This window comes from Cucurbita pepo, chromosome LG14 (assembly GCF_002806865.2).
Source record: "Cucurbita pepo subsp. pepo cultivar mu-cu-16 chromosome LG14, ASM280686v2, whole genome shotgun sequence".
In the NCBI taxonomy this organism is placed as follows: Eukaryota; Viridiplantae; Streptophyta; class Magnoliopsida; order Cucurbitales; family Cucurbitaceae; genus Cucurbita; species Cucurbita pepo.
In genome coordinates this window covers 8,206,639-8,231,156 of record NC_036651.1, presented here as the reverse complement: position 1 = coordinate 8,231,156, position 24,518 = coordinate 8,206,639, and the positions used below count along the sequence as shown (strand labels likewise).

The 24,518-nt window shown below is 36.6% G+C and overlaps 5 protein-coding genes across 5 annotated transcripts; 2 read left to right on the top strand and 3 right to left on the bottom strand.

The window, feature by feature from the left end:
* The first annotated feature begins 266 nt into the window (after window positions 1-266).
* Window positions 267-6,127, top strand: LOC111809933 (UDP-N-acetylglucosamine transferase subunit ALG14-like). The gene is made up of 6 exons (XM_023696410.1): window positions 267-676; window positions 1,628-1,798; window positions 1,873-2,012; window positions 5,282-5,428; window positions 5,518-5,577; window positions 5,677-6,127. The coding sequence occupies exons 2-6, from the start codon at window positions 1,651-1,653 to the stop codon at window positions 5,851-5,853; spliced, it is 672 nt and encodes a 223-aa protein (XP_023552178.1). The 5' UTR covers window positions 267-676; window positions 1,628-1,650; the 3' UTR covers window positions 5,854-6,127.
* A 1,763-nt stretch (window positions 6,128-7,890) lies between these two features.
* LOC111809705 (inositol-tetrakisphosphate 1-kinase 1-like) lies at window positions 7,891-9,807 on the bottom strand. Its single transcript, XM_023696092.1, has one exon. The coding sequence runs from the start codon at window positions 9,473-9,475 to the stop codon at window positions 8,372-8,374; it is 1,104 nt and encodes a 367-aa protein (XP_023551860.1). The 5' UTR covers window positions 9,476-9,807; the 3' UTR covers window positions 7,891-8,371.
* A 1,639-nt stretch (window positions 9,808-11,446) lies between these two features.
* Window positions 11,447-14,694, bottom strand: LOC111809700 (29 kDa ribonucleoprotein A, chloroplastic). Its single transcript, XM_023696085.1, has 4 exons — window positions 14,269-14,694; window positions 14,077-14,175; window positions 12,475-12,765; window positions 11,447-11,837 (listed from the first exon to the last, which is right to left on the bottom strand). Exons 1-4 carry the CDS (start codon window positions 14,650-14,652, stop codon window positions 11,706-11,708), a joined length of 906 nt encoding a protein of 301 aa, XP_023551853.1. The 5' UTR covers window positions 14,653-14,694; the 3' UTR covers window positions 11,447-11,705.
* Window positions 14,695-16,080: 1,386 nt separating this feature from the next.
* Window positions 16,081-17,125, top strand: LOC111810462 (protein TORNADO 2). The gene is made up of 2 exons (XM_023697169.1): window positions 16,081-16,578; window positions 16,645-17,125. The coding sequence occupies exons 1-2, from the start codon at window positions 16,081-16,083 to the stop codon at window positions 16,954-16,956; spliced, it is 810 nt and encodes a 269-aa protein (XP_023552937.1). The 3' UTR covers window positions 16,957-17,125.
* Window positions 17,126-21,909: 4,784 nt separating this feature from the next.
* Window positions 21,910-24,299, bottom strand: LOC111810627. Its single transcript, XM_023697361.1, has 4 exons — window positions 24,063-24,299; window positions 23,106-23,303; window positions 22,806-23,021; window positions 21,910-22,537 (listed from the first exon to the last, which is right to left on the bottom strand). Exons 1-4 carry the CDS (start codon window positions 24,063-24,065, stop codon window positions 22,271-22,273), a joined length of 684 nt encoding a protein of 227 aa, XP_023553129.1. The 5' UTR covers window positions 24,066-24,299; the 3' UTR covers window positions 21,910-22,270.
* Between the last annotated feature and the right edge of the window lie 219 nt (window positions 24,300-24,518).

Here is a 24,518-nt window from a genome sequence, read left to right as displayed (position 1 = left end):
AGGTAAAAAAATATTATATTAATTAGAATGAAAATTAGATTTAAATAAATTAAATAAAGATAATTAAATTTTAATTTGGGAGGTTTTTTTGAGAAATTAATTTGATTTTTAATTCTCTTTAAAAATTATTTTTTAATTAAAAATTGAAAAACTTAAAAGGTTTATAGATTTTAAATTAATTATTTTTATTTAATTTATTTATTTTTATTAATGAGATCATAATTAAAAAAAGGGAAAATTATTAAAAAAAGAAAAAAAACATTTCCCTCCGTCTTTCTTCCTCCCTCCCCCTTTCACGTTCAGCTCCCACCCCTGCAGTTTCCCCGGCGAATTGGAGCAGCTCCGACCGGCGACATTATCTGAGCAACGATCAACGCTCACTTCCAGACAGAGAAAAGCGGTGCGCGATCACCCACGTCGGAATCCTTGCTGGACGGCGTGCGACTCACCCACGAACCAGAGGCGCGACAACGACGCTATTCCGGCGGATCTAGTCAAGAAGCGCTCGTGCAATTCTCTCGACCCCACAACCTGCATCGGCGACGACAGATTTTCAACGCAAATACCTCGTTGCGGCAGTGGACAGCCACTCACAAACGAACCCGTTCTGCTTTATATTCGCAACCTCGAGTGATCTCAGATTGGGTACTCAGATCTGAATACCCAAGCCTTTCCGGTAAGAATCAGTGCAACAATTCGTTCAAGACACTTTCGAATTTGTTCCTAGTGCTGTGAATTAGGACCTACATTAAGCGTTTAAGGTGTTTGGATTAGATTAGTTGGTAATCCTCTCTTAGTCATCCTTTGGTTGTTTTGAGTTTTCTAGTCTAGAGGCTAGCTTTGGAAATCATCTTTATTGTCTAGGAACTTTTCTGATAACTCTAGGAGTGCTTTCAATCAGGAGTTCTCACTTGTTGAATCTGCTTATTGAGGGGCTTTCTATAGGAAGGCATGGAGGAAGGTCATGTTTGTGTTAGGAGTATGTTCATGTGGTTATTGGAATAAATGCATATCTAACAATCATGATATAGATTGTTAGCCTAATTAGTGCAAAGAGTTAGGTGACTAGAAAGGAAAGGAAGGTGAATATTAGTGCATCTTGAGTTAAAAATGATCAAAGGTGATATGTTACCATGCTAAAGGAGCATCGAATTGTTGGGGAAAAAATGCTTAAGGGTTGGTATGATGAGTCTATAGAAGCAAGTATTGGGGTACTTCGAAAAGAGTCAATACGTTGCTAAGTCATTGGTGTTCCTTGGGTAAAAATAGTCAAGGGTCGATGCATAGTTTGGGGCCTTAGGTAAAAATGATCAAGGTTCGAACACTGAGTTTTGTAGAGAAGTGCTTGATGCGACTCGAAGAGCTAGAAAGAGTTTTGAGAAGTCGGTTGTGTCTTGAGAGGGCTCGAGTTAAAGATGGGTGAGCATGACATGAGCATGGTGCATGATATGTTTAAGATTCATAAGTTTGAGTATGTTACTTGTGCTACTTGTTTTCTATGTATGCTGTATATGAGTAACTCGCATGTGAGAATCATGATGTTGTGATGTAAACTGAGGCAGCCCAACCTCTTTCAATCTCGCTTCTATTTTATTGATTATCGTTTCTTTTTCTCTCTTTTTTGTAGGATTGTTGTGTTTGCTTCTCTTTATGATGGATTCTAGTATCACTATTGCTGCCATAATTCTCAGTATCAGCTTGATTTTGAGTCGTGTTCTTTACGTCATATATTGGAGTGGTAGACCCGTTCGAAACAAATGCTTGAAACCTGTTAGTACCCTCATTGTTTTAGGCTCAGGTGAGACAGCCATCAATTTCATTGACTTGTAGATTTAATCATGTAATCGCACTGATTGTTGGATGGATATGTAGGGGGCCACACGGCGGAGATGCTCAATGTGTTGTCTGAGCTGCAGAAGGACTTGTTTGCTCCAAGATTCTACATTGCTGCTGCAACGGATAACATGAGTCTTCAAAAGGCTCGTACATATGAAAACCAACTGGCTGATAAGGTATGATTTCAAGGTCTTTCAACTTCTCTTGTCTGAGACAGGAAGCGAGAGAGAGGATTGTATGGGCAGAGTTTTTCAATTGCCAGTCTATTGATAAACTAGAAGCTCTATTGGGTGGGGCTGTAGGGATATTGGTCTATGCGTTCTTTGAGTTGTGGAACTTGGACTGAGGCTGAAACTGGGTTCCTTTTTATGCCGGCTAAAATGATCCTTAAAATTTGAGCAATGCAGTTGAACCATATAGCTTATGACCCTAAGGATGGAACAACCCTCCAAGTATCGGATAATAGAACAACCCTCCAAGCATCAGATAAAGACTTTTAAATTCCATTCATATAACAGCTCAAGCGTACCGCTAGCAAATATTGTCCTCTTTGGGTTTTCCCTTTTGGACTTCCTTTCAAGGTTTTAAAACGCATTTGTTAGGGAGGGGTTTCCACACCTTTATAAAGAATGCTTCGTTCCCCTCTCCAAGATCTCACAATCCACCCACCGTTGGGGCCCAGCGTCCTCGTTGGCACTCGTTTCTCTCTCTAATCGATGTAGGATCTCATAATCCACCCCTTTGGGGCCCAGCGTTCTCGCTGGCACACCATCTGGTGTCTGACTTTTATACCATTTGTTACCGCTTAAGCCCACCGCTAGCAAATATTGTCCTCTTTGGGCTTTCCATTTTGGGCTTCCTCTTAAGGTTTTAAAACGCTTCTCCTAGGGAGAAGTTTCCATACCCTTATAAAGAATAGTTTGTTTCCTCCTCCAAGATCTCACACCCACCCACCACCAATGACTTAAAACTATCAAACCACAACCACACTTGCCTATGAAGCACCAAGTAGAAATGGCCTACGAAGGACCACATCAGAACAAAATTTGACTAAGGACCACCAAATCGTCACTATATTTGACAAAATCTCACTGGTGTTGACAAATAAACAGAGCCGATAATGTTGATAAGAATCACCTCTATTGCCATCAATCATAGTTTAAGACTTGTTTGAATGCCAAAAAAATGGCTAAATGGTCAAAGTTAATGATCATTAAAGAAATGGCTAGTGTAGATAAAAAAATTGTGAGCTGGCCATAAACTTGCTGTTGTATATTGAATAGAGAACATGAAACTATAGGATGATATTTCTGCAGACTCCATTGGGCGTTTGATTGTTGTTGGCACATTAGAGTTTTGACTTGGGCTGCAAACATTCATCATTTGGCTGTACACACACTTGAAAGTGCCACAAGTGTCAATGGTATGATCACCTCATCTTTGAATGCCCCAATCAAAAGGTTGTGATCACTAACTATTATCAAAGATGCAGTGAAAAAATGAAAAAGAAAAGAATCAAGAAGATGACGAAGTTAATGAAAAAACAATGCTTATGAAGGGGAAGCTTTGGTGATTTGAAGAAGTCTCAAAATAGTTCCAAGAGGATGAAGAGAGATGATTACGAGATGACAATTTTCAAATAAGATGTATTTTTTTTAGAACATTATTGTGGACATTGGAAGGCGTTTTCTGGTCCCTCCTGAGCCGGGTGGTGCTTGTGTGTAGGGTGTGCCACGGCGAAACGAGGGAATGAAAGGCTTCTTTGCGTTGGAAGCTCTTTACCCTCCCCACAATTAGGGCTTTGTAGCTTGCTTCATCTCTAGAGTTTGATTGGTCATCAATACGACCTATCCTTAATAGAACCGATCTGATTCTCTGAACAATCGAAATTTTGTACTTTTGTCAGATACTTCCTATCTCCTGATTGAGCTTCTGTAGGTAGATGTTGCCTGGTAGGGCCGATAGTAGTATATTGTGTGGGACGGAGTAGTAAAGGCCCTTCTCACCTCCTACAAGTCATCCGACAAGTCATCCGACGGAAAAGAGGAGTAACTCATGAAAAAGTTTGCATGAATTGATAGTTGAAGTAGTGTGGCGGCCAAAGAGATGGTAACTAAATTGATCTTGAAAATGGATCCTCAACCTCAAGCATATAAAATAGTGTGGTTCTGAGTCAAAGGGAAACCCTTGGAAATTAGATGGAAATGTGTGGTTTGCTGGAAACTTGTGATAACACTGACCGTAGAATTCAGAAAGATGTTACCAGATGAGAGTCCAACTATCACTTTAGAATATTCAACATCGCGTTGATTAGCCCAAATTATGCACTTTCCAAACAAAGCTTCTTATAAAATGAATCCAATTCAACGGCTCAACTACAAAGTAAGGTGGATGAACCTAATCCAGGCTCAGTTCATGAAAGCCTGAGCTAATTTGTTGTCCCAACGCTTTTAAGTTCCCAAGAAGGAATGGAACTCCAAATACATTAAAGGGCCAAATTGAAAGTTGCTTCAACCTAAGCCCCTGTCCCTGAATTGGTTATGCTCACGACCTAAGTCCAATTTGAACTCGAGCAACAGAGGCCCAATTGAGTCCATTCAAACTAGTGAATAGAAATTTGGCCACCCTAATAATGCTGGGGCACGCCTTAAAGTAAAGTGCTCCTCCCGAGGTCTACCGTCGTCAACAGTCGGGGGGAAGGATTTTCATTTATGCTTGGTGAGTCTATTTGTTTTTTGTCGTACGCATCTTCAAGAGAGGGGCTGAGTGCATAAACAAGTCGGTTCCTAGAATGAAAGCCCATTCCCTCGTGCTAGGAACTCCTTTACATTGGTTGAAGAAAAAATGTTCAATTTTATGAAAGCATAGCATAGGCGAAACCTAGCAGCCCGCCCAAAGTTTGACCTTCTCCGTTCCTAAAACTTTCCTTCCCACTATGGACAACAACATTGGGAGGAAGACGATCAGAATCTCACGTGTGGCATGCATCGTACGTACCACGTGGTTTGGGAAAACGGTACAAAATGTGAAACTCTTTTAGAAAATTAGCAATGGACTGTCTTTGGGCTTTGTCGATCAATAGTAGGTTGATCATTCGAGCTTGAGCTTGTTAGTTTTCTTCAGATAGTAAGTTACTATCTCCCCTTATTCTCAGCATCCAGGAAACAACCCCGGAACTTAGTGTTGATCTGCTATCTCCTGAAATTTCTGTTGCTTTTCTTTCAATTCAATCATCTTCTGGCATAATTTTTCTCTTAATACATTGTTTATTGCTATCAAACAAAAACTTCGAAGAGTCCATTAACGAGTTACAATAATATGTTTAAAACGGTGTTCGCTTCATTTTTTAGTACAAACAAATGTGAAGTATAGGAATTTGAACTTCGCATATAATTTGCGAGTTTTCATATTAAATTTGTTCGTGAACCGGCGCTTCTTATTGCAGACCGGGGCTGAGGTAGACAAGATTGCACAGTTTATGCAGATCTACAGAAGTAGGGAAGTAGGACAATCATATTTCACTTCCGTTTGGACAACTTTGATTGCCACATTGCACGCACTCTGGCTAATGCTTAAACTTAGACCTCAAGTGGTATTTTTTCACTGTCAATCTGCAAATTATATGACCTCTTTAGCATTAGAGAACCTGTTTTTGTTTGAACCAGTTCTGTTTTGTTGCAGATTCTCTGCAATGGCCCTGGTACCTGCATCCCTCTATGCGTAATTGCATTCATATTCAAGGTTCAATACTGCATTGAACTCTGCATTCTTTTGCATTCTTCTCAATTCCAAGATCATATGGTTTTAGAGGATAACAGTGGGTTGAATCTGAATATGCAGGTTCTGGGGATTAGATGGTCTTCAATTTTTTATGTGGAAAGCATTGCAAGAGTGAAGAGATTATCACTAAGTGGCTTGATTTTATATAAGTTATACATGGCTGATCAGTTCTTTGTGCAATGGCCACAACTACAGAGGCTATATCCCCGCGCTCGCTACGTCGGTTGTCTCATGTAGTTCGCAACGAAATTCCGTACAGATTAGTATACATTTCTGATTCTTACTGCTCAAATCATGACTGAGTTGATCATCGCAGCGTTGAAAGGTAACATATAGGGAAAAACATGTCAAGTTCAACATGCTTAGTAAATTACTTTCCCGGATTTTTAGAGTTTTATTGTTTGTTATAACTCTCTACGAATAAGGCTTTATCTATCGATATATCCATAAATTAAAAGACCCATCGAAGATTAATCAATATCTGATTCATAATATATGTATAATTATTTGAAGATCTATGATTGTAAGGTTGTTTAGGGATTCCTTTGCTCTTAGCTCGTCGGGTTGTCGGGTTGTAGACTTATTTCGTTGCCATAGTTCCGAGCAGATCAGACCATTTATAACTTAATGAACAAGTAAATTACTTATTCATTATCTTATTATTGAACTAGTGTTTGTTATTAATATCATTATATTCATAGAGTGATATTCTATTATTAAAGTATATAGTCGATGTCCTCTTTTTTGTTTGTGGTTATCTAATTTTTACCTGTGTTGTAAGTCAAAGAGGAAAAAGTAAATTTGAACTTAATAAAGCTGAAAGTTGCCCAAAAAAAGTAGAAATAAAGGAATAATGAATTTTCTCCTTCCAAACAAACTTTTCAATGACGCCAAAGAATATTAGCCAGATGGAGAGACGAACGAACAAGAAATGTCGAACAAAGTATTGTAAGTCTCAAAGGCATAGTAAAAAAGTGACTAGAAAAAACTCCAAAGGAGTCGAGCCTCGATTAAGGGGAGGCACATACTTTGTTCGAGGGAAGGTGTTAGATGAAAGTGTCGGTTAATTTAGAGAATGGTCATAGATTCATAATCAAAGAATACACTCACCATTAGAATGAGGCCTTTTGGGGAAGCCCAAAGCAAAGCCATAAGAGCTTATGCTCGAAGTGGACAATATCATGCCATTGTGGAGCGTCGTGTTCGTCTACTGATTGAGGGGAGGGAAGTTAGTAAAGTAAGAACAAGAACAAGCTCATAATATATCTCCACTATTCTCCCCAATAGTTCATTCTCGTGCCACTCAAACAAGTAACTACTAACTCTTAGACTAGAAGTAGGCCTTCCCTCTTAACACATAGGGATCAGGCCTATGTATCGGAATTTCATATTTGCATATCGAGTATAACCATGTAGTTGAATATCAAACCGATCTTTAGAGGGAACGTTTGGATGATGCATATATTCTTATTCTAAATGTTTTCGATGTGATTAGAAACAATATGCAAAGAGGAGGATAATCAATGGAATGAACAAAATGCCTATATATCCACAACCAGTTCTCACACAATTGTTAACAATATAACCTGTGCTTGTGTGTGGTAATATAATAAATAAGAACACAGCCAAGCTTTTCAAGAATCGTCCATCGAAGGGAACAATGGCGATTCTCACATCAGTAACTTGTTTCAAGAACATCCAGGTACTTCCACAAAGCCACAAGAGAGAACTAAATCAAGAGAGAAATGATATATAGATCCATTCTGTCTATCTATTTCAAGTTCTAAACCAAAATCCTAATCCAAAAGAACCCATTTGGAGAAAGGAATCACAAGCAAAGTGAAGAAAAGACACGGTAACGGCTCAAGCCCACCACTAACTAGTAGATATTGTCAATTTTGGGCCGTTACATACCACCATCAACCTCACAATTTTAAAATACGTCTACTCTACTAGAGAGAGGTTTCTACACCAATGATTTTTTCCCCTCTCAAAACATGTCTACTAGAGAAAAGTTTCCACATCCTGGTAAAGAATGCTTCGTACCCCTCTCAAATTAAAGGGTTTTGCATTCTCCTCTCCAAACGACTCCAACCGAAGTGGGATCTCATATTTACACACAAGATTATCATAATTTCTAAGCTTCACACAAAATCAGATTCAGGACCTAAAAACCATATTCACCCGTTCCGTATATCATAAACGAAAACAAAACGAGCTACAATTATTATTCTTACTTCATTCCCTTGGCAGATCTTAAAGAAGTTTCATGGATTCAGAACACAAGCAAAGTTCTACAATTAGTTTGGAAGGATGTCTTATATGTCTACAACACCAGTGCATTCTCATTACAACACTATACCAAACACAGAAGATAAAATGATACTAGAAGTTTTCTGGGGGGGCAAAAAAATCAGTAATTGAATTCACTAAAAGATTCAAGATCCATGAGAAAAAGCTAAAGCCTCAAGATACAATTTGACCTCCATATATCTCATCAGTAGTAGGGTATTTCAGATCTATCTCCAGTGGTAACGTTAGGATGGAATATACATGATAACACTGGACACAAATGAAATCTAGTCATGCAGTTAAAGACTAATTGAAAAACAGGAAAATATCCCTTTTTCATTTCAGTATCAATGGCTATCTAGAGGAATGTGTAGAACAACTCACTTGAGTCCAGAATGGAGCGAATTCAAGCTGACTTCAGATCACAAACAAGCTTGAGAATGAAGGGTTTCCAAAATAATGGTCAATCTTGAACAGGGGATTCTTTCTTTCCACTGTCAACTGATTGACCTCCAACATCCTCATCAATGGAAATCTTTGTTATTTCTTGATCAACACTCTGCATCGGGCCATGCTGATCGGAACCAATCTTGTCCTCAATATCCTTGTTGTTAGGACTGTTCATTGCCTCTTTCTTCTGCGCTAAATCACAGAAAAAATCCGTCAAGATCTCTTCATAACCCGGCATTTTGGCATACCCAGGGAAATAGTTAATGTCAATTATAAGGTACCGATTCCCAATGTTCGAGTCTCGAATCACGTCGAAGTTAAAAAGATTCAAGTTCATGGAGCGCCGCAACCCTCCGGCGATGTCGGTGAGGAAACTCAACGGTGGCATCTCTGTATCATCAAGCTGCATCATCTTGTAGTACTTATCGTCAATTTTCTCACGAGGTGTCATATTCGAGACCTGCGAAAATGATAACAATCCCTCTACATTCCCCAACTTCACTTCTGGCTCGTCAGGGAGAGATTTTCGCTTCACACATTTCACATACTGTCCAACAACGTAAACCTTAAAGATAATGCCCCCGTGATTCACGAACTCCTGCAAGACAATCGGAGGCTTGAGCTTGTTCAAACAATCATGGTTGAATACGAGCGCCATTTTGTGAGATTTAGCGCTTCCATCAGCAACCAACGGCTTGGCAATGACAGGGAACTTCAAACCCTCCCAAGCCTGCCGATCAAACAAAGTCTCCTTGTCGTAAATCACAATCTGCTTAGGGATCCCAAACGTTTCATCCGGATTATCAATCTTCAACTCGGAGACAACCTGAAGCATCGAAATCCGGTTATGAAGTCTCTCAATCGAATCCGGCGAGTCCAAAATGAAGGCATCAGGATTCTTAAGTCTAAACTCCACCAGTTGCTTCCTCCAATCCACGCCATAAAACTTGTGGAGAATGCAATCGAATGGACCTTGATCAAGAAGTGGCCGTTCAGTGTCAATTCGAACAAGATCAACTCCTCTAGACGCCGAGAGATTCACTAACGAGTCTTGGATGAAGCTCTGTCGTTTCTTGGGAGCCAAAGCATAACCTATACAAAACCTGCGTTCCGCCATTGATACTCAACACAAAAAAAAAAAAAAAAAAAAAAAAAAAAAAAAAAAANAAAAAAAAAAAAAAACACTAAGAACTGGAACCAAAGACCACGACGCTCATCACAACAAGAAAGAAGAACTCGCAGAGCAAGATTTAGATTCAACAGAACAGAACACAGTCAAATTCAAACCCAAGAAAGCTCTCGAAATTCTCGGAAATCTAGGGTTTAGTTCTTCCTCTAGAGGATTCTTCAAAGAAAACGAAAACAACACGAAGAATGAAGCTTTGAAACAGAAGACAATGGAAGCTGTGAAGCTAACGAGCCGAGGTAGGTATATATAGCTTCAACTAGGGCTAGGGGAAGAGGATGATGCAAGGGCAATGATAAAATAACCGACTCAAGTATACAGAGCTTTAAATCTATTCTCACCTACCAATTCTTTTAATTTTAATTACATTTTTTATTCCTAAAATATTTTAAAATATATATTTTTCCTCCAATTAATTATTTTTTTAAAAGTCAAACCCAGGTGGGACTTTTCTTCATCCAACACTCCGCTCGAACAAAGTACGCTTCTCCTTAATCGAGCCTCGACTCCTTTAAAATCTTAGTCATTTTTTACTATGCCTCCGAGGAGGGTTGACTCCTTTTTCTTTTGGAGTCATTTGTTCGACATTTGAGGATTTACCAATTGGCACGACTAAGTTTAGGGTATGGCTCTGATACCATGTTAGACAAACACGACTCTCCATGATGGTATGATATTGTCCACTTTGCGAAGAACATAATCGAAAGATATTTTAAAATTAATAAATATTTGGTATAATTTAATATTTTTTTGTTAAATTATAAATTTAGTAATTACTGTTTACTTCTAAACACGTAGCACATAGCTTGTATGAGAGGGGGAGCGGTGGTCGTAGACGATGAAATTTAGCTAAAGTAAACCGCTCAACGATAATAGTCAACTGTGTCAACTAATTAGAAATTAAAATTTAAAAAATTGAAAAATTAAAAGAAAAAAAAAAAGATTTAGGGGTATGACCATTGCCATTGGTCAAAATGCAATCTTTGAATTTTTTGTACAAAAAGGGAAGTTTTTTCTTTTTTTGGTGTACTTTTTGGACAACCAATAATTTAAATGTAAATAATTATGATTTAGTTTTGATTAGCAAACTTTAATAATGTTGTTATTTAGTGTTTCTAAGTTGACAAATGAATAATTAAAAGTTGTCTAAGATTGGTAACAATTAAGTATTGAATTATTATAATATTCCCTTACTAACTCTATAATTAGGCGGGGTAGGGACGGGATGTCTTCTCCATCCCAATCCTTACGAAATTCTCCACTTATTTTTGTAAGGATTGAGGCCCGCAAGAAATTCGAAGGAACCCTATTCATTTCAATTCAAAATATGATGTCTATAATGAAAAAGAAGAACGCTTTGCATAGCTTTGATAATTAAATATACCCGCAATCTTCATATTAAAATGACTAGTTAATGATGAAATATAATAATCTAAATGAGTTAGAGTATAACATGAACGTCCGTGTTAAAAACTAACTTAAATGATAAACAAAAATTGAAATTACAATTAAAATCGTGCATAAGATGAAATGAGCTATCTAGTAATTGAACTAAGTTCCATAAATTCAACTATGAGTTCATCGACTTGAAGCTCAACTTTGCACAACATATAGAAAAAGACTTCAACATCTTCTAAAACTACCTTTGACGAGCTCATGAGAGCTTGAATATAAGTGATTAAAGCTAGTGGTAGCTTCTTAGCTCTCAAGATATGATAATTCTTTGACCTTCGTTCGTATCACCATCAGTTTACGACGCTTTGACAATATTATTTTACCGGTTTCGACACTATTAACACTTTCTGGTTACGTTGCTGGTAATGAAACTTCAATTCTTGAAGAAGCATCAAACAGCAAGCAACTGGCTATATTTCTTAAACTCGGTTTCATGTAATCAAACAGTTGCTAAAAGGGTGACTTTTAAGCATCAAAATAACACACACCTAACATTATGCAACACCAAGAGAGGATTTCTTTTGAGACAAAACAAAAAAGTCTATAAGGACTCGATTCAGAAATTTCAGGAGACAGATAATGTTATGATCCTACAAATATGCTACCAAAAACAGCAGAAAGATGTACAGATCATACCACCAGCAGATATCATAAATGTAGTTGGAATTTCGAACAAAATCGTGATTCTAAGTAGCGTACCGAGCGATCAATCTGATGTTGAATCCGAGGGGATCTGTGATTCTTCAGGTTGGCTTTCAACAGTGTCTTCTGTTGGGGTTTCTGATTTAACAACACTTCTTTCACTGAATTTTAGTCGAAGGGGTCTGCCCATCAGTTCCTGAGGAGAGAAAAGCTCAAGCATTTCAAATATGTAAGGAAGGAATGAAATGGAACATTACACCTGATTAGGTTGAGAGTTTGGAGAAATTTGAACTTGTACAAAGCTAGTAGGGGCCAAAATGTTATCATTAGTAAGTTTTTAGTACTCATTTCTACGTCCAAAACATAGATTTTTTGGTCGATGGATATATGTTTTTAATCCGTCAAGCTATACATAGGTTGACAAATTTTAAAACGCTCATCGACCCACTTTAGTGGATTTGAACCCAATATCGTAATTCTGGCACAATCCCATATTCCCAATCCTCGAGTTTCAAATATTTGAAACGTCTTACAACTATCTATTTACATAAACATATCATTACAAGCAACCTATCCAAGCCTAGGGGCCTAAGAAACCCTATCCACCAAGAATCCAATGGTAGCTAGAAGGTACGGTAGTTAGGAGCTCTTTCTCTCGCGGTAGTGCACCCTCCCTATTTTGAGTGGGTGCTCGCAAGGTCAAAGTCCAAAATGAGATTCTTTCATTAATACCGGAGAAATATGGGTTTTTTAAGCATTTGAAAAGTCATTCCAAGTAGGTGGTTAATCACACAGAAGTTTATCCGTCAATAAGATCAGAGCAAGTAAATTACCTTCCCCTCCAATGAAGAAAGTGCAGTTTCTGCTTCCTCTCGAGTAGCAAAAGAAACAAAGCCATAGCCAGCAGATTTTCCAGAGGGGCTATCGAAGACAACCCTGGCTGCAATTGGGTTGAAGTTTTCAGAAAAGAATTCTCTGAGATTGGTGGATCTCGCCTTCCATGCAAGATTTGATACATAAAGCTTATGCACAGTCTCTCCAGGAGGTGGGCCTGGAGGTTTTGGAGGAGGAGGCTTCTTCAATCTCTTTGCAAACTCTACCTTTATAACTCTACCTGATATTTCCTGCAGAAATATATGTTTACATGGAACATATTAACATGAAATATTTACCATGAACAGAACCTAGATATCTATGTGTATAGAGACAATATAAAGCAAAATGACTACAATGTATGTGAGGTCCACATCGGTTGGAGAGGGGAATGAAGCAATCTTTATAAGGGTGTGGAAATCTCTCCCTAGCAGACACGTTTTAAAATTCTTAAGGGGAAGCTCAAAAGTGAAAGCCTAAAGAGGACAATACAAATGGTATCAGAGACAGACTCCGGATGGTATGTTAGCGAATACGCTGGGCCTCGAAGGGGGGTGGATTGTGAAATCCCACATCGATTGGAGAGAGGAACGAGTGCCAACGAGACGCTAGGGCCCAATGGGGGTGGATTGTGAGATCCCACATCGGTTGGAGAGGGGAACAAAACATTCTTTATAAGAGTGTAGAAACCGCTTCCTAGCAGACGCGTTTTAAATTTTTTGAGAGGAAGCCCGTAAGGAAAAGCCCAAAAAGAATAATATCTGCTAGCGGTGGACTTGAGATTATAATAGAAAGTAATGATATCCTGAGTTTTTAGGACTTGTTTAATTAACTTCTTCAGAGCCAGAACTTCAAATGTTGTCTGACACTACATAACATTGATAATACTCAATAGAGATCTGTTTATATATTTGTAGACCACGTTAGATGATAAAGGATGTAGAAACTCTGTCCTCAAGATTTGAAAGAATTAATCCTCTTTTAACACATGAATCGCTTGTATTGAACAATTAGCAATCGTTTAACCCTACAACATTTGGTATTAAAAATCTTCTAGAATATTAAGTCTTAAGTAACTAACCAATATATTTCAAATTCATGAACTTAAAAGTATAAAGTTTCGCCGTAAAGATGAATCATAATTGACATATACTCATTTTATCTAAGTTCGTGGTTCAAATTTCTATACTCAAGTTTTGATTAATTAAACTATGATCAAACAAAACTTTTGAATCAAAATTGATGTAGTGGCATTGAAACATGTGAAAAAGTAAAAGGAATCGGTTCAAACCCTATAGTAATCTGTGATCCAATCCAACAACTTAACAGATATCAAAAGCGAAAAAAGGGACTTATGGAGGATTCCAAAAGTAGTTTTCAAGGGTTTAGCAAGTCTGAAGAGTATTATATATACCAAAATTCATATTGAAATATGGAATTTCAAAATTTCAGAACCAAACCTAACAAGCTATTGGTAGAATACCAGTAACAAATAGAACAGAATTCATTGGGGGCAAATAACCAAACAGAAAGCGAGCAGAAATAGGTAGAAGAAAACGTACTTGAGAGTCAAATTTCTGAATAGCAGCTTGAGCTTCATCTGGTGAAGCCATAGTCACAAAGGCAAATCCCCTGCTCCTTCCATTTTTCTGCTTTATAATCTACAAGTACGAACACATTCCAACACAAATTCATCAGATACAGAGACATTATCAGCACACACACAAAAGAACGAACCAAAGAAGAAGAAGAACCTCAACATCAGTGACAGTTCCGCATTGTCCAAACTGCTCCTTAATGTCGACGACAGAGAAAGACCAAGGCAAATTGAATATGTATAGCTTTCTCTTCTGATTCACATCCTGATTTTCCTCCGAAGCTTCCTCCAAACTAACCTCTTGCACTGCAGAGCCAAAACGACCGCCGCCGCCGCGATTTCGCGATGGGTTTGTGAGAAAGAGCGGGAGAGGGGAAACGGCGGTTGTGGGATTGAGGGAAAGGAGAGGAGAAGAGGAGGAAATGCGAAGCTTAATGGCGGAAGGAAGTGTACGGAAGGATAATTTTGAGGAAGAAGAAGAAGAAGAAGAAGAAGAAATGTATTGAGAGATAATTGGAATTGCAGATTCGAGCGTCGCCATTGTTTCGCCTTCGAGGGCGAAAAATGTGGATAAGGCGATGGATATTACAGGGAAATTATATATATATATATGTATATATATATATATTTTAATTATTATTATTATTATTATATATATATATATATATATATATATATATATTTTTTTTTTTTTTTTTTTTTTTTNTGAAACTGTTGAAAGTTTAAATGTTTTCGAGATAAAATACAAAGTTTAAAGGTAACTAATTCACAATTTACTCTTAACTTTTAAAACGTACTCGACATAAAACATTCACCATTGTTCAAGAGGTTTGATGTTCAAATCTATAACAGTTCAAGCTCACTGCTAGCACATATTGTCCACTTTGACTCGTTAAGTATCTCTGTCAACCTCATGGTTTTAATACACATATACTAAAAGAGGTTTTCACACCTTTATAAGTTGTGTTTCGTTCCTCTCTCAAACCGATATGAGAACTCACAATCCACCCCCTTGGGAGCCTAGTGTCACAATCGCACTCCTTATGGCAGCGGATTTACGATTGTGCGGCACTTACTTTCCAACGACAAGTGAGCTAAGCCAATTCGTTCTTACGTCGCCTACAGTCAAGCGACGAATGCTCGAGCCTCTGGCCTCGGTTAAAGAAGAAGGTTTTAGAGAACGAGGGCAAAGAGAGGTTTTCGAAAGAGACGTTATATATGCAAGCAAAAGAGTAACAACTGCTCACAGTATATAACTTTTGGTAGGGAGAAGTTGACAACTAGACATATCCTCCTATACGAGGCATTTCATGTTTGGCAGGCTTATACATGATTTTTCCAAAACGTCATACTTCCTAGAAATACAAAAGTAAAACACTAGAACATGGAAAAACATAAAGGGTTTGGCTTGTCATGGGCAACACGAATGACCGTGACACCCAGCGCCCTCGCTTGCACACAGCTCGATTTCTAGCTCTAATGTCATTTGTAACAGTCCAAGCCCACCGCTAACAGATATTATCCGCTTTGACCCATTACATATCCATATCAACCTCACGGTTTTAATACATGTCTACGAGATCTCACAAAATCTCTCACCCGACATATTATTGTATTCCTAATTTCTTCATTATAGCTCATTACATTCGTTATCTCGTGCTCTGTAGCTACAATACTTAAAATACTAAAAGAAACAAAACCGAGTTGTCTTAAAGTACCGAAAAGGGAGAAGCTTCTCACTCGTTCAAACACGAAAACAAGATCTCATACGACAAGATGCAAACTTTAATACATAAAAGAGCAATTCATGTGGAAGCATCAAGCTTGATTAACCCTTTTGTCTAAGCTTTTACACATGTTCTTAACTTTTTTCCTCTTCAATATTCTTTCCTCTTCCAAATGGACAAGTTTTTCCTTTAAAGAAACCAATAACCTCTCTTCACAAAACATCACCAATAACCTCATCACAATGGCATTGAGCAACAATGTCATTGCAGCCATAAACTTCATCGCCTTGCTTCTCTCGATCCCCATCATCGGTGCCGGGATCTGGCTCGCAACGCAAGCTGACAACGCTTGTGTGCAAGTTTTGCAATGGCCCGTCATCGTTCTCGGCATCGTCATCCTTCTCGTGGCATTGACGGGTTTCATTGGAGCCTTTTGGAGAATCTCATGGCTTCTAATGTTCTATCTTATTGCCATGCTTGTTCTCATAATCCTACTCGGTAGCTTGGTTCTCTTTGTGTTCTCCGTCACTATGAGAGGTTCGGGTCATACCGAACCGAGCCGAGCTTACTTGGAGTATCACCTCGATGACTTCTCGCTCTGGCTCCAAAGAAGGGTTCGAAGCTCTCATAAATGGGAGAGAATTCGTACTTGTCTTAGTTCTACAACTACATGTGCCGAGTTGAACCAAAACTATAGGTTACCTCAAGATTTCTTCAACGCCCATATCAGCCCTCTCCAGGTAAAATCTTGATTTGAATTGATTTTCTACGTGCTTAAAAATACTGATAGATTCTTGTTTTACTAGTCGGGGTGTTGCAAGCCACCGACAGATTGTGGGTTCACGTACGTAAACCCGACGTACTGGATTAGTCCGATAAGCAATGGAGCGAGCATGGATTGCTCGAAATGGAGCAACGAGCAGACCGAGCTATGCTACGGGTGTGATTCGTGTAAGGCAGGGTTGCTAGCTAACCTCAAGGAAGAATGGAGAAATGCTGACCTAATTCTGCTGATTGCACTAATAGGCCTTGTTTTTGTGTATTTGATGGCATTTTTGGCTTTGAAAAATGCCAAATCTGAGAACCTTTTCCGCAGGCACAAGCAAGGTTATGTCTAACACACTCAAATAATCAACAAAAACATAACTTTTAACCTTATTCCTTTCTTTTCGGGTTTCGGGTTTGTAGAAATATTGACGTTGAAACGATTATTAGAAATATGTACGAGTATCGGGATGTATTATTTCTCATTTGAAAATATATGTTAAATTTCATTTTTTATAGTTCGCTATAGCTCGGTGGGTTTGAGATCGAACTATTAACGTTCGAGATGGTAAATTGCATCTTATCTATTTAGTTATGCTCGAGTTAGTGACTAATTATAAAATTACAGGGTTGTTTTTGGTTTTTCCCGTTAAGAATTTACGTAGAGGTATACACGGGTTGAGTTGAGTTAGGAATCAACCCGAGATTTGTGACCCCTGAAATAGAAAAACAAAATGACACCAAATTTCAGTGAACTATTTAAGCTATCAGTGTGATTGATCTGACAAAGTACCCAGGACTTTCTGTAAATTGAGTTCATTTTCGAATTTGTCATTAGTATGAGTTTGTTGACCGTGTATGGGCAATCCATCTCGATGACGAATTCCACAATAACAAGAAAGAGAAATGAACCGTTCGATGTGGGATTTTCTGAACCAACCCGAGATTTTAAAAAATTAGGTAGGAGTGTATACGGGTTGAGTTGAGTTAGGTTGGGAGAAATTTTTTGAACCAACTCGAGATTTGTGACCTGAACAACCTAAACAGAGTTCATAACTCAACCCAACTCAACCCTCGATTAAATTGCCCATAAAAACGAGTAATTTGGGCTTGAGGAATATAACTAAGATTTGAATTGGGCTCAAATTCAGCCCAATTATTTTGGGCTCAAATCTTTAGGCCCAATTATAAATTGGAAGTAAATACATTAAAAATATTAAAAAAAAATTTATTTAGTTATTTATTTTAGGTGAATTATCCAAATTCCATCCTAATTGGGCCCTACAAAAGGTAGATTGTCGGACTGGGCCAAGCCCATAAGGCCCATGGAATGTGTCTCTTTTCTCACCCAAGTTTTTGAGAGATTTTATTTATTGAATAATGTTTTAAAAATAAATTTAAATTAATTTAATTTGCGCTTTTTATTTATTAAGTTTGCTTTGAATTATTTATTATTTTCAAAAGTGTTTATAGAAATTGAATTTTATTTAATTTTTTTTCCAAACAAAATATTAAATAATTTAAATTTCTAACCTATTAGTCCATGGTAAAAGACAATAATACCCTTTTATCAAATATAGCAATTATTTATCAACTTTAGCCTTCTTTTATTATTTTTTTTCTATTAAACTTATTCTAATAATTTTGTAGCTTTTAATTTTATTTTATATATTTTCATTGGGTTTGTCTCAATTTGGTACCGCTCTCGCACCCCGCACTGAAACGGTGCTTTACCCCTAGATGTCCAGTCAACTGCTGCGCCTCAACGCATTTCGGGGAGAACCAGCTAGCTCTGGGTTCGAGTGGCATTTCACCCCTAACCACAACTCATCCGTTGATTCTTCAGTCGGTTCAGACCTCCACTTAGTTTCACCCAAGCTTCATTCTGGTCATTGATAGATCACCTAAGCTCCACTTTTTTTCTAATCAAAATTTTATTACAATAATTCATTCACTAAATTTTTTTAGACGTGCCTTTATTTTTTAAAAATATATAAACCAAAATGAACTAAAATCGAAACCGTGCTCGGTGGGACCCACGACCATCGAATTTAGTGATTTAATATTAAATTTAGCAAATAAATAAATAAAGTGTTTTTTAAATCTATTTGCAAGAAAATGGGTATGAAAAGAAGTGGTAGTGGATATCTCTCTCCCAAAAAGTTTATTATTTTATTTATTTATTTATTTATTTATTTTTGTGAGTTCCTACTAAGCTACCACCAAAAAAGAATATTCATAATAAATAAATAAATAAATAAATAAAACTTAGCTTTATTCTATTTTAGTTATAAAAAAAAAATTAAAGATAAAAACCAATACTTTAATTTAAATGTTCAATCTAACTAAACTTTATGACATATTTAGCTATAAAAAACGAACAAAAAAAATATTAAAAATATGATCTCTGAGTTGAGTATAGTTTACGTAATCATTTCTGTATTTAATAATTATATAATTATATAAAAAAATAAAGAAAATCACGTCATAGTAATTTATTTTTATTTTGTAATTATTTTATTATGGAGTTGATAAATGACAAATTTGGATGAAAATGAATGTGTGATATATAAAATGATTAATTTAAGTATTAAATTAAAAATTAAAAATATTTAATTTAATTAATTAAAAAATTAATTCAACAAATTATTTACGCATTTTAATATTATAAGGCTAATCATATTAATCAAAGTTAGTATTTTTATCTTTGTTACGTGCAATTAAAATTCTAAAAACGAAAAAAGAAAATTGAAAAACTTGATTAAGCCTAAATCAAAAGGATAATTATCATTATTTTTGTCGTTGGAGCGTGTGATACTAAGGTTATACATGGGTCGGGTTGGACCAGTCTAAAATTTCAAGTTTGTTTGATTGGTAACCCGAACAACTCGAATAGAACCCATGATCCAACTTAATCCTCTATTTTCAGGTTGAGTTGGATTAGGTTTTATAGTTCGGGTTGACGAGTCTAAGTTGTTCGAATCGAGTTATATAAGCACGACGCGTGGCAAGAGATTACTGGTTAGTGCTTTATTTGAGTGGTCTCTATGGTTTCATACTTATCATATCCAAGATGTGACATTATTATTCTTATTATTATTATTATTATTATTTCCTCATCTAATTTTGAATTAAAAATTATAAAAATGAAGAGTTTTGTGTGGGAGGGACTCTTCATTAAAACTATCTATATTTAAATACATGAAAATATAAAAGAAAAAATAGTTTAAAATTAAAAATTAAAAATTAAAAAAAAAATAATCGAGTCAAATTGTCTCTTCAATGCAACTTTATGTCTAGTCGTGCGTACGAAACTTTACTATCGAAATCCGAGTGCGAAAACTGTACTCCTACCTCTATTTTTCGTCTTTTCTATACTACGTTCAGTAGGAATTTGAATAGTAGAAAAAAGATTGTAACATTTTCTGGCTTACACGAACAGTGGCATTGTAGGAAAGGATACTCGTACTTTCTTGTCTCGAGGTCCACTAGCATTGAAAAAGAATATTTATAAAGACAAAGCCATGGTGTGAACAAAGAATGTACGATACATTCATAGTACTAAAAAAATTCCCTCGGATATTTTTTGAAACATATAATCAACTTTGAGTTCGGAACATTATGTCAATCACATGTTATTACACTATTAACTTGAAATTTTTCATAAAAATAATCATAATTATTATTAAAAATTAAATAATTAATTACGAGACTTTAGAACATAAATCTCAATATTCTCTTACTTCACTAGTGAGACATGTGCCTCAGAGCGTACTCTATACCCAACATGTTTTTCTATTTGTTGTAGAGAAGATGAGACATGTCTCCTGAATATTTAAACAAATAAATATATATATTTTTAAAGTTCAAAGAAGGGAAAAGGGAAAATAAAATAATTAATTACGAGACTTTAGAACATAAATCTCAATAATCTCTCACTTCACTAGTGAGATATGTGTCTCATAGTCTACTCTATACCCAACATGTTTTCTCATTTGTTCGAGAGAAGATGAGACATGTCTCGTAATCATAAATTAAGGTAATTTTTTTTTAAAAAAAATAATAAATATATATATATATATATATATATATATATATATATATAAAATTGTAATAAGGGAAAATGAAAAAAAAAAAAAAAGGAAAATTAAAGGTGGTAATCGTAGGTTGATGTTGAGGGAAGAGTGGGACCCACGCGAGAAGCACACGGAAGCACTCAGAAAGTGTGGGACCCACATAAGAAAGAATACCATTCCGCTTTCTCATTACTGTCGGCGAATGTTGTTTCGACACGTGTTAGGCTGACAGCAACCACACGTGCCGCCCTGGGCCCACCTCCCTCCCACTTGCCACTTGGGATGTTGGTAGTCAAAAACCTTCCATAATTGGAAATTTGTTTTCACCTTTTTACAAATTTCAATTTCTTTTTTTTTTAGCTATATTTTTTAATTTTAAATTTAGTTAAAAACTTTTTTTTTTTCTTTTAAATCGATTGGGTTGGTGACCCGCTCAACCGTCTTTTCGAGCTGAGTTGTCGAGTTGTTTAAATAATTCTACTTATCTTAAAACGCTTGAATATCAAACGTTCACAAGTTAGAACGCATTTAACATTTATTACAAATATTAAATATTCTTAATTTTCGTAATAATCTTAAAAGCAGAATAAGTTGGGTTGGATTGTAACCCTATTTTCAGGATTGGTCACGTTGATCAGACAAAAAAAAAAGTCAACCAGACAAAACGGATCCAATTTTCAATTTTTCAAAAAAATTCAACTCAACATAACACCACACAAACTACGGGATAGTGGAGGTTGGTGAACATCTCTACCAAAACTTTTCAACCTAATACATCAACTTTATAAAATTACCGAGTCTTTAAATTCTGAATTTTAAAAATTGGGGCGAAGATTCCTTGTTGAGAGTTCGCGTAAATTTTCTCCGTTCATCATGATTGTAATTCAAAATTTTCATTTTTCAATATAATCTTTATTAAAAAAATTTAATAAATTAATATATATTTCATAAAGTTTTAATATTATAGTTAGAGTCTCAAAATTAACTATTTTTTAATACGACATAAAACAGAATAAATATATATATTTATATTAAGTGGGACTGGTGACAGAATATAATCTCATCCCAATCCCATTTATCTAACCGAAAAAAATATTAAAAAAATAAAAAATATTAGATTATGTAATTAAAATAAAAATTTAAAAGTCAACTAAATATTAAAAAATAAAAAATAAAATAATAAATAGAGAAAAGAAATAATACAATATATTTTATTTTCATTTAATTTTACATATAAACATCATTTTCCATCTAATAAGCATAAGAAAGAGAAAAATCCCACCCAATATTTACAACTTCACCCCAAAACTTAGTATAATTCCCTATAACCCCAACCTATTTCATATAATTACTCAAACCTACCAAACTTATTTTTCCTTTTAGTCCTCTAAATATCACATATTTTCACATTTGCCTTATTTTTTTTCTTCTTCTTCTTCCCCCCATATCTATGCTTCTTCTATATACAAAGCTCTAAAAGTAAGCCTCCAACACCGGCCTCTTTCACAAAGCTTCGGGCATCGGAGAGGAGCATCGTGGCAATTACATTACATTTCAAGGGTCTTAGCGTAATTAAGAGAAAGTAATAATACTAATATTCTAAAACTAGCCCTCCCATCGGAGCTCGATGTGGGATTCCCTTCCTCCGTTTAGCCGTCCTATAGTTAACTGAAGTTGGAGGCGGCGTCGAAGGACTAAAACTCTGAAACTTGTTGCTGTTGTGGCTGTTGTTGCTCTTGCTCCGCCTATGATTGCTACTACTGTATGAGTCCTCCGAGTCCGATACCGCCATTGTGGCGGCCACGCCCGCCACCCCGGCCACTCTCTTCTTCTGGAAACTCCTCGATGTCCCGACTATCTGCAAAATCAAAATCAGGTTACAGAGGATTGACAAATGGGAAGTTTGGTTTCCGAGAAAATTAAGAGTCCAATAGAATTTGAAGCAGTCAAACAAACACATTGATGACACGAATTTCCATTTGGATTTTCCTTCATTTTCCCACCAATTTTCTCAGCAGCCAAACAAGAAAGAAACGCATTCATTGGGGGCAATTTCAAATGGGTTTTTTCTAAATTTTCCCACTGATTTTCCCACTGATTTTCCAGGAAACCAAACAGAACAATACCTTGCAGCCAAGGGAACAGAATCGAAAGGAATCAAGGAGGCTGCGTTCACAGACTTCACAAGTGTTCGTAACGCCTTTGCCAGGACGCGGCTGAGGCCTTTCGTTCAAGAACACGACTCTAGCGCTGTTGATAATGTAAGTTTGGACACCAGAAATGTCCAAAACCTTTTGAATCTCAGAAACTCTGATCACATCATGGTAAGAAGACCTTCGAATCTGTAAGAAACAAAGAATTTCATTAGAAAAACGGGGAAATTAGGGTTTGAATTTAGGTGAAAAAATGGGGGGAGAGTTCAAGACCTGAATGGCTCGATGATCCTTGTGAAAGTTGAGGCATAGAGAACAGAGAGCGCCGTTCATACAATCTAAACAGTACATATTGCATTCGCTTTTGTGGGAATCGATGTGGTGTTTGCATTGAACGAAGAAGGTTTCTCTTAGTAGAGGTTTTAGCCATGGCGGCCATCGGTTGTCTTCATCATCAGGACCTCCAGCACCCTGTTGAAACAGAGATCATCAAGAACAATGTCAAGAACAGAGGAAAACAATCGAAAACTAAGCAATACCCAGATGAAAAAACAGGAAAATAAGCAAAACCCAGATGAGAAAACAAAAGAAAATCAATACCCAGACGCTAAAATCGAGGTTAAAGCCATACCCATATGAGAAAAACAAAGAAACAGTGAAGGAAAAACAGAATGCGGGAAAGTCAAATCAGAAAAATCGAAGCCCAGATGAGAAAATCCAAAAATAAGTAAAACCCAGATGAGAAAATCCAAAAATTAACAAAACCCAGATGAGAAAATATCAGAAAATCAATACCCAGAAGGGAGAATCGAACTAAAACACAAACCCAGATGACAAGAACAGAGGAACAGTGAAGGAAGAACAGAATGCGGGAAGTCAAATCAGAAAAATCGAAGCCCGAAATCGAAAAACAAGCAATACCCAAATGAAAAAGTGTTAAACTAAGCAAAACCCAGATGAGAAAACAGAAGAAAATCAATACCCAGAAGGGAGAATCGAACCAAAACGGTTTGGGTCTACTGTTCTTGTCTCTTTGTCACTTACTTCTTGTCTTACGCCCTTTCACTTCGGTCTTTTAAGCTTTAGGTATACTCTTTTATCTTTTGTTTCGTTTTGGGTCTTCTAATTTGTCTGTTTTTAGTTGTTGGGCTACTTCTTTTCGCTCCCTTTACGAATGCGGGAAAGTGAAATAGTAGAAAGAAAAAAAAAAGAGCCTAAAAAGCGTCATACCATGATTCTTCTGCTCTTGGGCTTGATTTCACGGACAGTATTATCGTGGTTTTCGATCGCCAGCTTGAAATTTATCAAAAAAAAAATGAAAACAGAGAGAAAGAGAGAGAGTTTTGGCCGGTTCTAGAGAGAGAAAAAGAGGAGAGAGAAAGGGATGAATCTTTCAGAAGAGTGGAGGCGGTGAGGGGGAGAATGGGTTCTTCTTGTAGAGTGGTAGATGGCGTTAGAGAGAGAAAGGGGTCGTTCTTATCCTCACAATGTCGACTTCCGAACCAAAATCCGAACCAAACTCCACACCAAACTCCGAACCCGAACCTGAGAGTAGATGCGTCGGGTTCAAGGAACCTCACCACCTTCGCTTTCGTTTTCAAGGCCTTCGGTCGCCCCCTTTGATTTTGGGTTTAATCGTAATTTCACTTTTATTAAAAATATATTTTATTTTATTTTATTTAAATA